This window comes from Mobula hypostoma, chromosome 1 (genome assembly GCF_963921235.1).
Source record: "Mobula hypostoma chromosome 1, sMobHyp1.1, whole genome shotgun sequence".
Classification (NCBI taxonomy): Eukaryota; Metazoa; Chordata; class Chondrichthyes; order Myliobatiformes; family Myliobatidae; genus Mobula; species Mobula hypostoma.
In genome coordinates this window covers 231,028,939-231,043,506 of record NC_086097.1, presented here as the reverse complement: position 1 = coordinate 231,043,506, position 14,568 = coordinate 231,028,939, and the positions used below count along the sequence as shown (strand labels likewise).

At 45.1% G+C, this 14,568-nt stretch overlaps 1 protein-coding gene across 6 annotated transcripts in view; it reads left to right on the top strand.

Annotated features, from left to right (window-relative positions):
* LOC134355649 (lethal(3)malignant brain tumor-like protein 4) overlaps window positions 1-14,568 on the top strand; it is a 427,935-nt gene that overhangs the window by 240,870 nt on the left and 172,497 nt on the right. For all 6 annotated transcript variants that reach the window (XM_063065900.1, XM_063065889.1, XM_063065869.1 and 3 more), the window contains one exon: window positions 8,602-8,716. In XM_063065900.1, coding sequence (XP_062921970.1) covers window positions 8,602-8,716 — 115 coding nt within the window. The remainder of the gene's footprint in view (window positions 1-8,601; window positions 8,717-14,568) is intronic.

The following is a 14,568-nucleotide window of genomic DNA, read 5'->3' as shown; positions in this document are numbered from 1 at the left end:
ATGGTTATAATAATTTTGATATATGGCTGGCTTAATCAACAAAACATCTAATGATTAACAAACAGCAGAGAGCTCTGACAGTACATCTGCAGGGACATGCACAGTCAGGTAAATTTCTATCAAGCACGATGTGGGGATAGAGCTGGCTTCTCCAGCTCTTTTGCCATTCCGTTCTCTTCTTACAAAGGTTTTTCCCTGCTTTGCGTATCCTCTGCTTAATCCCCAATTCGTCCTCGATTCTAAGAGAAATCCACAACAGAACAAACATCCCTGGGAGCACCAATGGAAAAGAGTAAACAGTTGACGTTTCAGGCCGAGGCCCTTCATCAGGACTGGTAAAAAGAGATGTGAAGTCAGAATAACGTAGTGGGGGGAGGGGAGGAAGAAGTACAAGGTAATCTGTGATAGGAGGAATGGGGGGGAGAGAGGTGAAGTAAAGAACTAGGAAGTCAATTGGTGAAAGAGATAAAGGGCTGGAGAAGGGGAATCTGATAGGAGAGGACAGAAGGCCGTGGAAGAAAGGGAAGGGGGAGGAGCATCAGAGGGCGGAGCATCAGAGGGCGGTGATGGGCAGGTAAGGAGATAAGGTGAGAGAGAGGAACGGGAATGGAGAATGATGAAGGAAAGGGGAGGCAATTACTGGAAGTTTGAGAAATTGATGTTCATGCCGTGAGGTTGGAGGCTACCCAGGTGAATATAGGGTGTTGCTCCTCCATCCTGAGTGTGGCCTCATCGTGGCAGTAGAGGAGGCCATGGACTGACATGTTGGAATCGGAATGGGAAGTAGAATTGAAGTGGTGGCCACCAGGAGATCCCACATTTTCTGGGTGGGGCTTGACGGTGCAGGGAAGTGTTTGTGCGGAGGTTGTTGCAATATCTCCCACCCTCCACAATGACAGCTCTGGAATCAAATTAGCATTGCTCACTGGTTTGCATATTTGCAGAATAAATAATACCTGTACCAACGCATGTATCGAGTTAGTATCTGACATGTTTTACCCATTCTCCCGATCTGCTGACTCCACCATTTTGGAACTCCAGTGGGCGCTCGTTATTTCCGAAAGCAATGAGGCCGTTTACTCCCCTTCCTCTTCCAACCATTGTACTGTCAACTTCAACCGTCCCAGAGGCTAACTTCTCACCCAGGTCAAGGAAATTGGTAAAGCGAATTTTCCATTGTCCTTGCCATTGTCAGTAGCTGTTTAGTCACTTATTATACAGATACAGTACTGTGCAAAAGTTTTAGGTACTGTATATATACAGCTAAGGTGCATAAGACTTTTGCATGATACTGTAGCTCTCAAACTCCTTACTGCCCGTTATGCCACTAGCGTTTAGGGCAGCAATGAAGGTCCTCTATCTCTGGTGGTGTTCAGGGCTTCCTTCATCAGAGCTTCATTTCAGATTTCACTACTGTCAGTCATGCAAGTCCTGGGTGGATCTGTTGCACACAGATGTAGAATGATTCTTCATTGCTTTATCCATAACAATTGTGTTTTACCAGTCAGGGTTGTCAGCCCTGAGCTGAACCCCTGAACCTGGATGACTGGAGGACCACTCTTAGTCTGGCCTCTACCCTTTGACCTGTTTGGCATGTGCGACCCTACCAAGAGCCAAAGCATAAAGCCCTGACTCCAGCCAGCATCGCTCTGCGGGTCATTGAGGCACACAAGCCTCCAAACCATGACAAGGTTGTGGTCCTCTTGGAAGAGCTCTCAATTTTACTTATTTATTAATTTCAAGGTTTGTGACTGAGCAAATCAAAATATGTCCCCAGTTCCTTGCATTTCATCATCTGTGATAAACGTTCTATTTTTTATTGTGTTACGCAGGTTGAAGTGTTGTGATGGAATGAATAGAAAGGTCGGTAAACAACCCAGAGTAATTTAAAGTGAAAGGTTTGAGGAAATGACAGCACTCATTTTATGTACTCATCAGTTGATTGGACATCACATGTCTATGATGACATCTGACTGGACACATGCTAACATACATTTTCAAAAACATAATGTATTCCCAGGCTTAGACTAAATAAGAGATACGGCTTTATTATTTTAGGCTTTTTTGCCTCAAAAAGATGGTGTCCATCATTAAGGACACACCTTCCCACCACCCAGGACATGCCCTCTTTTCATTGTTATATTCAGGAAGGAGGTACAGAAGCCTGAAGGCACACAGTCAGCGACTCAGGAACAGCTTCTTCCCCTCTGGCATCCAGTTGCTAAATGGACATTGAACCCATGAACACTACCTCACTACTTTTTTAACTTCTATGTTTTGTTGCACTATATATACTGTCACGTACCCCATGACGGGAATAAAGAACCAGCAGAGGTGGAAAACACTTTGGAGTCCAGTATTACTATTAACTAATAATATTTATTAGTAACTATGCAATACAGTAATATAAATGTAGATAAATCAAACAGGTTAGCAATGATTATATATATATAAGTAAATCAGTAAGTGTGGAAATATGTGAAAATCAAGCTTCTTCAAGTCTAGTGGTAAATAGATACAGTCTTACGATGATGAGTAAAGCTCAGTTTAGTTCAATTCGTGGTACTGAGTTGAGTAGTGATGGAGAGAGAGAGAGGGAGAGATTTGAGTCTTCAGGTGAGCTGACCCCATCAGTCTTCTCGTTGTCCTCCGAAATCCTTTGAAAGTCACCGACTGTGACCACAACAAAGGGGACCAGTTTTCTGGAACTATCAACCCAGGCAAGGGTGGACACATGAACAACTTCCCACCAGTCAATCCCTTTTCTCACTGCAAGAGCGACTGATCGATCCGCCTGATCAATCCTCCAAAAACCCACTTTTCCTGCGGGCACAACAGAGCTCATTCAGTGTCCAAAAACATGTGCCTGAGGTCTATCATCTGACCTCCTATTTATCTCACCGTTCTGAGTACCAACTGTCTCTCAAATAGCTCCTCCTTCCTTTGTCTGTGTAAGAAATGCACTAGCAGGCAAATGTCCTTGGGAAGTATAAACACGCTGCCGAAAAATCATAACATCGATTGTCCTTCAAATAACGCCACCCTCGGTCACCATAGCAAATTACGAGCTGCTCGGTGCTGTCTCTCTCCAACTCAGCAGAAATCCAAAAGTTACTCCCAGTGTCTTAAAGTGACAGTTCAAAAGTTATTCTTCATCTCTCTCTCTCTTTTCAAAACAACATGTCGGTGTTAAATAGCTCTCTGTCTCTCTTTTCAGAAGCACAGTTCATAGGGGTAATTCAAGACCCCGTCTTAATACACATACTTATTGTAATGCAGTTTTTTCTTTTTTCTGTATACTATCATGTATTGTACTGCTTCCACAAAGTTAACAAATTTCACAACACATACCGCTGATATTAAGCCTAATTCTGATTTTGATTTGTGGAATTCTTTATTAATGATGATCTCTCATTAAATGTGTCAATTAAATTGCCAAATTTAACATAGCAAGGTTACAATAATTTGTCCTGAAACTATTTTGCCTCAGATTGCGTGTGTGTGTGTGTGTGTGTGTGTGTGTGTATGTGTGTGTGTATGTATATACACACCTATATACATACATACACTTGATCTCGTTACGTGGCCGTACCATCTCAGCTTTCTTTTCTTCACCGTTGTCAGAAGGTCTTCATGGGGGCAATGTGGTGCTGGATGGTCTTGCGGACGTGCTCATTTGTAATGTGGTCAAAGTATGAGATAGCCAAGATGTTGCGATAGCATCTCATTTCCAATGCCTGTATCTGTACCTCTGCTGTGAGGGTCCATGTCTCACGTGTATACAGGAAGATGGAGACTACCAATGCATGCAGGAGTCTGATCTTGTGTGTGTATATATATATATATATATAATCTATCAACAGACGAGTAAGTTTGATAGATTGATTGAGATACAGTGTAGAGTAGGCCCTTACGGTTACACAGCAACCCAACAATTTAACCCTAGCCTAATCACGGGATACATCACAATGATTACTTAACCTACCAACTGGTATAGGCCCTTGGCTTGTGGGAGGAAAATGGATAAAATACAGGGAAAACATACAAACTCCTTACAGGCAGCATCGGAAATTGAACCAAGCTTGCCTGTACTGTAAACCTTTGTGAGAACAACTACGCTACCACGCCACCCCAGCATGTTGTGTAAGGTAACGGCAAAACTGATTCAAATATTACAAAGTGAAGCCAGGTGTTGTGTTTCATAGATGAGAGGAAGAGTAAAGCAACAGAATAAATTGGATGCTTCAAAGCATGCTTCCTACCCCAAACCACGACTCATTGAGCATAACAGACTAGTCAGATTGTAGTTGAAGTGTGTTATATAATTGTTTTATATAGATGATTTCCAGTGTAATGCAGTAGTTTGTGTTAATCAATTCTGTCTTCTCACTTAATAAATCTATTTCATTTAGATTCTAATAAATCTATTAATTTCTTCCCTGCTATTTTTCTCAAAGAATGCAAGCCAAACCAAAACAATCAGCAGAGAAAAATAAAATTGGGGCCATAAGGTTTTCAAAGGCTCTGATGGTTTCACAGTTAGGTGGAATTGGCAGAACCCCTACAAGATGGTGGTTGAATAGGATTATCACAGTTTCCTTGTACTTCTTACTTGCCCTCGAGCCATATGTCAGTGGTGCACAGCAGCGGACACAAAAGTTGCTGCCCAGGTGCCTGAGGCAGGAATCGATGAATTGATGGTGTAAGGTACACATAAGTGAGGTCCGTATGTCTGGCAGATGTACACATGCATAGCCCACGGCATTATTTATCTCACCGGGTGCTCTCGTTGTGGCCTACTCCACATTGGTGAGACGTTACCGAGCACCTGCACTCTGCCACTGACATTTTGATCTCCTGGTTGCCAGCCATTTTAATTCTCTTCCCCATTCACACACTGACGTGTCTGGCCTTGGCCTCCTCCACTGCCAGGGTGAGGGGAAATGCAAACTAAAGGGACAATGCCTCATACTCTGCCTGCATAGTCTATAACCCAGCAGCATTCAATTAAGTATTGAATTGTTCTACTTCTGGTGACTGCTCCCTCTCTGTTCATTTCTCGTTCCTTCTGAGCTACCTGGTCTCCATTACCATGCCTCTTACGGCTCTTACATCCCATCCATCTGCACAATGCCCACCCACTCCTCCCACTGGTTCTTCTCCCCCACTCCTCCCATCCGTTCTCCCCTCCCCCACAGCTCCCACCCACTCCCCCCTCCCCCACTCCTCCCACCCGCTCCCCCCTCCCCCACTGCCCCCACCCGCTCCCCACTCCTCCCACCCACTCTCCCCTCCCCCACCCACTCTCCCCCATCTGCTCTCCCCTCCCCCACAGTCCCCCATTCCTCCCACCCGCTCTCCCCTCCCCCACAGCCCCCACCCGCTCCCCCCTCCCCCACAGCTCCCACCCGCTCCCCCCTCCCCCATTCCTCCCACCCGCTCTCCCCTCCCCCACAGCTCCCACCCGCTCCCCCTCCCCTACAGCTCCCACCCGCTCTCCCTCCCCCACAGACCCCACCCGCTCCCCCTCCCCCACTCCTCCCACCCGCTCTCCCTCCCCCACAGCCCCCACCCGCTCCCCACTCCTCCCACCCGCTCCCCCTCTCCCCCACAGCTCCCACCCGCTCCCCCCTCCCCCATTGCTCCCACCTGCTCTCCCCTCCCCCACAGCTCCCACCTGCTCTCCCCTCCCCCACAGCTCCCACCTGCTCTCCCTCCCCCACAGACCCCACCCGCTCCCCCTCCCCTACAGCTGCCACCCGCTCTCCCTCTCCCACAGACCCCACCCGCTCCCCCTCCCCCACTCCTCCCACCCGCTCTGCCCTCCCCCACAGCCCCCACCCGCTCCCCCCTCCCCCACAGCCCCCACCCGCTCTGCCCTCCCCCACAGCTCCCACCTGCTTTCCCCCTCCCCCTCCCTTTATTCCATGCTCCACCTTCCTCTCCTGTCAGATTCCATCATCTTCACCACCTTGTCACTTCATCCACCTACCGCCTTCCAATTTCTATCACTACTAACACACATAAAATGCAGGGGGAGCTCAGCAGGTCAGGATTAAACAGTCGATGTTTCAGCCTGAGACCCTTCATCAGGACTGAAAAGGAAGGGAGAAGACAGAATAAGGATGTGGGTGGGAGATGAGGAGTCCAAGCTGGAAGGTGATAGGTGAAGCCAGGTGAGGGAGAAAGGTATGAATTCAGAAGCTGGGAGGTTGTGGGTGGGAAAGGTAAAGACCTGAAGAAGAAAGAAGCTGATAGGAGAAGAGAGTGGACCACAGGTTAAAGGGAAGGATGAGGGGCACCAGGGGAGGCGATAGGCAGGTGAGGAGAAGAGGTAAGAGGGGAACCAGAGTGGGGAACGGAAGAAGAGAGAAGAGATGGGGGAAAAATTACCAGAAGTTAGAGAAATTGATCAGAAGTGGAGAGTGTTAGCATTTTCAAGTTCCTGGGTGTCGAGATCTCTGATCTCCCAACATATTGATGCAGCAATAACGAAGGCAAGACAATGGCTATATTTCATTAGGAGTTTGAAGAGATTTGGTTTGTCATCTGAAACACTCAAAAACGTCTACAAATGTCCCTTGGAGAGCATTCTGACAGGCTGCATCACTGACTGGTATGGGGGGTGGGTCTACTGCACAGGATCAAAAGAAGCTACAGAAAGTTGTAAAATTAGTCAGCTCCATCTTGGGTACTAGCCTCCGTATTATCCAAGACATCTTCAAGGAGCAGTGCCTCAGAAAAGCGACTCCATTATTAAGGACACCAGTCACCTAGGACATGCCTCCTTCTCATCGTTACCATCAGGTGGGAAGTACAGGAGCCTGAAGGCAGAATCAGCGATTCAGGAACAGCTTCTCGCCCTCTGCCATCTGATTCCTAAACGGACATTAAACCCATGAACACTACCGCACTTTTCTATTATTTCAGTTTTTGCACTGTTTTTAATTTAACTATTTAATATAAATGTATATACTTAGCATAATTGACTTATCACATATTGCCACTAAGTTAACAAATTTCACGTATTAAGCCTGATTCTGATTCTGATGTTCATGCCATCAGGTTGATGCAAATATTTGTGTTGCAATTCATTGGCACTAAATCATGCCATGATGTGTTTCAGCTGCAATAAATTAAATTGTCATTATTTTCAACAGCTATTTATTCACTAAATTATAACGAACTTAAAAACTTTTACGCTTCCACTGTAAGTTTACCAGCGCCTTTACTTCCTGAGAAAACTAAAGAAATTTGGCCTGTTCCCTAAAACCCTCACTAATTTTTATAGATGCACTGTAGAAAGCATTCTTCTAGGGTGCATCACAACCTGGTATGGAAGTTGTCCTGTCCAAGACCGGAAGAAGCTGCAGAAGATTGTGAACACGGCGCAGCACATCACACAAACCAATCTTCCGTCCGTGGACTCACTTTACGCCGCACGCTGTCGGAGCAGTGCTGCCAGGATAATCAAGGACATGACCCACCCAGCCAACACACTTTTCGTCCCTCTTCCCTCCGGGAGAAGGCTCAGGAGCTTGAAGACTCGTACGGCCAGATTTGGGAACAGCTTCTTTCCAACTGTGATAAAACTGCTGAACGGATCCTGACCCGGATCTGGGCCGTACCCTCCAAATACCCGGACCTGCCTCTTGGTTTTTTTGCACTACCTTACTTTCCATTTTTCTATTTTTTATTTATGATTTATAATTTAAATTTTTAATGTTTACTACTTTTTACTATTTTTAGTATTTTTAATATTTAATATTTGTAATCCAGGGAGTGGGAAGCGCAGAATCAAATATCACTGTGATGATTGTACGTTCTAGTGCCAATTGTTTGGCAACAATAAAGTAAAAAGTATTACAGTATTAAGTTTTTTGAAAGGTATAATTTGGTCTTCTCCAGGTTATGAACACCCAACCTAAGGATACTTCATAGAAATGAACAAACATTTGGGGAACGGGCAGGGTGGATAGGATTGGGTTTGCTGGTGGCTGGGTGGGAACAAAGCATTTCTATATGCCTTCTCTCCCCGACCCCTACATCCCCCCCACCACCACCCCGGCCGAGCCACACCTGGGACAAGCTGAGTACACTTCTTCCCTCACTCGCTGAGTCAGTGAGTTTGGACGGCGGCTGCTGTACTAAGCTTAATAGTTCAACCAACTCAGCTAGTTTTGTGATACCTTCCCACGCAATTCCGATTTACGAGCAAAGCTCAAACTAAATTTTATTATCAAAGTACATATGTGTCACTATATACATTCCTGAGATTCATTTTCCTGAGGGCATACTCAGCAAATCTATAGAATAGTAACTATAACAGGATCAATGAAAGAGCAGTCAGAATGCAGATGACAACAAACTGTGCAAACGCAATTATAAATAGATAACAATAAATAACGGGAACATGAGATAACGAGACTTTAAAAGCAAGATCATTGTTTGTGGGGACTTTTCAATGATGGGGTTAGTGAGTTTGTTCAAGAGCCTGGTGGTTGAGGGGTAGTAACTGAACCAGATCAGATTCCAAACAATTCTCAGCAATGGAACTGGGGCTGTCTATAAAATAAAATATTGCATCTATTTATGTTTCAGATTCATTTTGATGGATGGAGTCATCATTATGATTACTGGCTTGATGCAGATCATCCTGATCTTCACCCTGCTGGATGGTGTGCCAAAACAAATCACCCGCTGCAACCACCACTTAGTAAGAGAAATTTAAAACTCTCTTTGGATTACATTTCCTCATATATAAAATACCCTTTGTTTTGCATTATGCAAATAATACATACTTTACTGTCTAGTCAAATAAGTCTTAACATTTAGTTTGATATCTGATCAAATGGTATAACATCACCATGCCATTTTGCATGGTGAGGTTACCTCATCTGCCAATCACTCCTTATTCTAGTGCTTTGTTTACATGTCACCTTCCTTGGACTCCTGGGATATAGAATGTAGAGGCTTGCTGCAAAATATTTTCCCGCAAGTCCTTTAATAGAAATTGGTCATTTAACATCTTGGTTTTACCGAAATGAGAATTTAGACAGAGCGAGTGCCTCTCTTCTTTCATGCACCAGAGTTAAAAGCCAGAAGTACTCCAGGGTATCTGCATTGACCAGAAATAAATTTTCAGCTGTCAGTAATCAGCATGAGAATAGTCTCCAAAGGATCATGACTATCATTAAATCCTTGCAGGGTGCCTTTTAGTCCTTTGGTGACGCTGCCTGCACGAATTGCAAATCTGTTGATGTCAACTTGGTTAAGAATTGTATTGTACTGTTCTCAGCCTTCACGTGGATTTCTCTGTTACGAGTGATTCTTTCGTCATGCAGCATGTTGTTTGTAAATGATCCTGCAGCTTCCCCTTCCTCCTGACTGCTCTGCAGTGAGTTGAATTCCTCTGAAATGTTTATGCAGGAATATCCCACCCATTTGCTACATATTCTGGGGAGGGACATTCAAAATTTACATTAGTGTCTGATGTTATTCCAGCAGCATTTGCTTCAATGATTATATGAAGATCAAATTTTGTCAGCCTGAAAGCTTTTACCTTCCATTATACTCTTCCAGTGTTTTTATAGTTTATGTCTGGTCCCCTGCAGGTAGGAATTCATTGCTCACCAAGAGTAGTGGAGCTATGTGGTTTAAAGATTTCTTTTAACATTAGCTGCTCTATCACAGATAAACTGCTAGATTGAGGACCTGGGACCTTCCAACCTTATCATTAAAATCTCAGCAAAGGTGCATTAGTCTGCTCAATTGCATAAGCTTTTGTAATTTTTCTTTGGTTTTAAGTAATAATTCTGCTATTCCTCTAAACATTTTGTCTTCGTAACCAATAACCATTCTATTTCACGTTATATATTTTCACTTTTGTTTTTTAGTCTTCCTGCTGTCAATCTTTATTTTTGCTCTGTACCTCCTCCGTCATCTGCACTTTAGATTTTGTGTAACTTTTCCCTGTTCTGATGAGAGATCCTTGACATAAAATATAGAATCTATTTCTCTTTGGCCTGAGATTTTCATCTATTTCATATTTCATATATGAAGGCAGTGTGGACAGGGCCACTGAACTTAACCTGTTCTTTAACAGATTTGACTTTGTGGCCCCTGCCCATCCCCCACATGAGCCATCTGTTGTCAGCCCCCAACCAACACATATTCCACTCTCCCCTCCTACCCCTCCTCACAGTCCCCCACCCTGCTCTCATAACTATACCACTTCCCCACACGAAACCACCATGGTGGGCTTCACAGCTCTACAGGTGAGAAGACAGCTGAAACGTCTCAACCCAAGCAAGGATGGTGTCAGTACCAGGGTGCTCAAAGCCTGGGCCCCTCAGCTATGTGGAGTACTTCGCCATGTATTCAACATGAGCCTGAGGCTCCGGAGGGTTCCTGTACTGTGGAAGACGTCCTGCCTCGTCCCTGTGCCGAAGACGCCGCGCCCCAGCGGCCTCAATGACTACAGACCGGTGGTATTGACCTCCCACATCATGAAGACCCTGGAGAGACTTGTTCTGGAGCTACTCTGGCCTATGGTCGGGCCACACTTAGATCCCCTCCAGTTCGCCTACCAGCCCCGACTAGGAGTTGAGGATGCCATTGTCTACCTGCTGAACCGTGTCTACGCCCACCTGGACAAGCCAGCGAGCACTGTGAGGGTCATGTTTTTTTGACTCCTCCATTGCGTTCAATACCATCCACTCTGCTCTGCTGGGGGAGAAGCTGACAGCGATGCAGGTGGATGCTTCCCTGGTGTTATGGATTCTTGATTACCTGACTGACAAACCACAGTATGTGTGCTTGCAACACTGTGTGTCCGACAGAGTGATCAGCAGCACTGGAGCTCCACAGGGGACTGTCTTGTCTCCCTTTCTCTTCACCATTTACACCTCAGACTTCAACTACTGCACAGAGTCTTGTCATCTTCAGAAGTTTTCTGATGACTCTGCCATAGTTGGATGCATCAGCAAGGGAGATGAGGCTGAGTACAGGGCTACATTAGGAAACTTTGTCACATGGTGTGAGCAGAATTAATCTGCAGCTTAATGCGAAAAAGACTAAGGAGCTGGTGGTAGACCTGAGGAGAGCTAAGGTACCGGTAACTCCTTTTTCCATCCAGGGGGTCAGTGTGGACATGGTGGAGGATTACAAATACCTGGGGATACGAATTGATAATAAACTGGACTAGTCAAAGAACACTGAAGCTGTCTACAAGAAGGGTCAGAGCCGTCTCTATTTCCTGAGGAGACTGAGGTCCTTTAACATCTGTCGGATGATGCTGAGGATGTTCTACGAGTCTGTGGTGGCCAGTGCTATCATGTTTGCTGTTGTATGCTGGGGCAGCAAGCTGAGGGTAACAGACACCAACAGAACCAACAAACACATTCGTAAGGCCAGTGATGTTGTGGGGATGGAACTGGACTCTCTCACGGTGGTGTCTGGAAAGAGGATGCTGTCTAAGTTGCATGCCATCTTGGACAATGTGTCCCATCCACTACATATTGTACTGGGTAAGCACAGGAGTACATTCAGCCAGAGACTTATTCCTCCAAGATGCAACACAGAGCGTCATAGGAAGTCATTCCTGCCTGTGGCCATCAAACTTTACAACTCCTCCCTTGGAGGATCAGACACCCTGAGCCAATAGGCTGGTCCTGGACTTATTTCATAATTTACTGGCATAATTTACATATTACTATTTAACTATTTATGGTTTTATTACTATTTATTATTTATGGTGCAACTGTAACGAAAACCAATTTCCCCCGGGATCAATAAAGTATGACTATGACTATTTCTGTCTTTTATTTCAGATTTCCAGTGTTTGCCTTTTTTCCTTTTATTAATCTGCTACTTTTTTTTTATAAATTATGAAAACGAAATCAAAATTCAACACTTGTTCTGACACTTTCAGAAGTAACTATTCATTTTTATATATATATTTCCTTTTCATGTTTCCATTTGCTCCATTGAATCTATGTTGGTTCACAGAGTAATCCTATAATTCCATTTATTTGTGAAGCCTCCACCCTCCCATCCCTCTCCCTCTGTCTCCTCCCTCCCTCTATCCATGTCCCTCTCCTATCTATCTTACTCTCTCCCTCTCTATCCCCCTATCTATCTCCTTCTCGCCATCGCCTTCCGCCAAATCCTTCCTCCCTCCCTCCCTCTATCCATCTCCCTTAATCCATCTCTATTTCCTATCTATCACCCTCTCTCCCTCAATCTATCCCTTTCCTGCCATCCCATCCCTCTATCCCCCTCTGTCTATCTCCCACCCTCTATCTCCCACCACCCAACTCCCACCCCCAACTGTCTCCCTCCCTCCCTGACTCTCCCTCACCGTCTCCCTCACTCCCTTTGATCCCCTTCCCTGCCTCCTGCTATCTATCTCTCTCTTGCTATCTATCTCCCCCCACCTATCTCCTCCCTCCTGACTTCCAACCCTGTCTCCCCCGTCTACTCCCACCTCCCCAGCTACCTCCCCTTTACCTCCCCATCTATCTCTCCCTCTATCTCCCTTTATCATCTTCCCTCTCTTTATCTCCTTTGTTCTATTTCCCTCCGTCTCTTCCTCTATCTTTCCCTTTATCTCACCATTCTCCCTCCCACTCCCTCCCACCCCTCCCTTCCTCCAACTCGCTCCCACTCCCTCCTTTCCCAACCCCTCCCAATACCTCCCTCCCCTCTCTATCCCTCCCTCACCCTCCTCACCCTCTCTATCTCTCCCTTCCCCCTTGTCCCCCTCAAGCCCTCTATCCCACCTATCTGTCTTTATCCATCTCTATCTCCCTCTCCCCCTCCCATGACCTTGCCCATTTTCCTGCCTTATTTTAATACCAGCCATCTTGACGAGGGATAATTTACGGTCACAAGCTAACCAATTAATCAGCGTGTTTCTGATTGTGGGAGGAAACTGGAGCACCCAGAGGAAAATCAGAGTGTCACACACACAGAGTGCCGGAGGCATACTCAAACCCATGTCACTGGGATTGTGCAGTTGTACCTGTCTAGAACCCTTTTCTTCAGGTATATTTCAGTTTGCAAACTTGAAATTCTGATGTTGCATTGGCCAGCTCCTTCCATTTTATGATTCCTATTGCAATATCTGATGTTAACAAAATTGAAATCAATCAACAATATTGAGCTTGTGATCTAAAAATCTTAAACTGCTTACAGTTTCAAAGTTTCAAGTAAGTTTATTATCGAAGTACATATATGTCACCATATACAACCCTGAGATTCACTTTCCTTTCTTCCTGTACAAGGAACACAATCAAATCAATGAAAGACTGCATCCAACAGGACAGACAGACAACCAATGTGCCAAAAAAAAGCCAGACATGCAAATACAAAAAGAAAGAGAAAACTTAATAATAATAAATAAATAAGCAATAAATATCAAGAACATGAGATAAAGAGTTCTTGAAAATTAGTCCATAGCTTGTGGGAACAGTTCAGTGATGAGTCAAGTGAAGATATCCCTCTGGTTCAAGGGGCTATGGTTGAGGGGTACCTGAACCTGGAAGCGAGGGTCTTGAGGCTTCTGTATCACCTTCCTGATAGCAGCAGTGAAAAGGGGGTACGAATTCAATGGCGGGTGTCCTTGACGATGGATGCTGCTTCCCTGCGACAGCACTCCGTGTAGATGTGCTCAATGGTGGGTAGGGCTTTACCTGTGATGGACTGGGTTGTATCCACTACTTTTTGTAGGCTTTTCCATTCAAGGACATCGGTGTTTCCGTACCAAGCCCTGATACAACCAGTCAATATACCCTCCACTGCATATCTACAGCAGTTTATCAGAGTTTTAGACGACATGCTGAACTTTCACAAACTTCTAATAAAGTTGTCACACTGCCGTGCTTTCTTTGTAATGGCACTTAACATGCTGGACACAGGACAGATCCTGTGAGATGAGAACACTGAGGAATTTCGAATTGCTGACCCACTCCACCTCTGATCCCCTGATGAGAACTGGCTGTTGGACCTCCCATTTCCTCCTCCTGAAGTCAATAATCAGCTCCTTGATCTTGCTGACATTGAGTGAGAGATTGTTGTTGTGGCACCACTCGGCCAGATTTTCAATCCCATCCTATTCATCACCACCTTTGATTCGGCCATTGACAGTAGTGTCATTGGCAAACTTCAATGCGGCGTTGGAGCTGTGCTTAGTCTCACAGTCATAGGTGTAAAGTGAGATGAGCAGGGTGTTAAGCACACTGCCTTGTGGTGCACCTGTGCTTTAGGAGACTGTGAAGGAGGTGTTGTTGCCATTTTGAACTAACTGGGGTCTGCAGGTGAGGAAGTCATAGATCCAGTTCCACAAGAAGGTATTGAGGTCTTGGACTTTGAGTTTATTAATTCAATTTGAAGGGATGATAGTATGAAATACTGAGCTGTAATCAATAAAGAGCATCCTGATGTATGCATCGTTGCTGTCCAGATTTTCCAGGATTGAATGAAGAACCAATGAAATGGTATCTGCTGTTGACCTGTTGTGATGGTAGGCAAATTGAAATGAATCCAAGTGGCTTCTCAAGCAGGAGC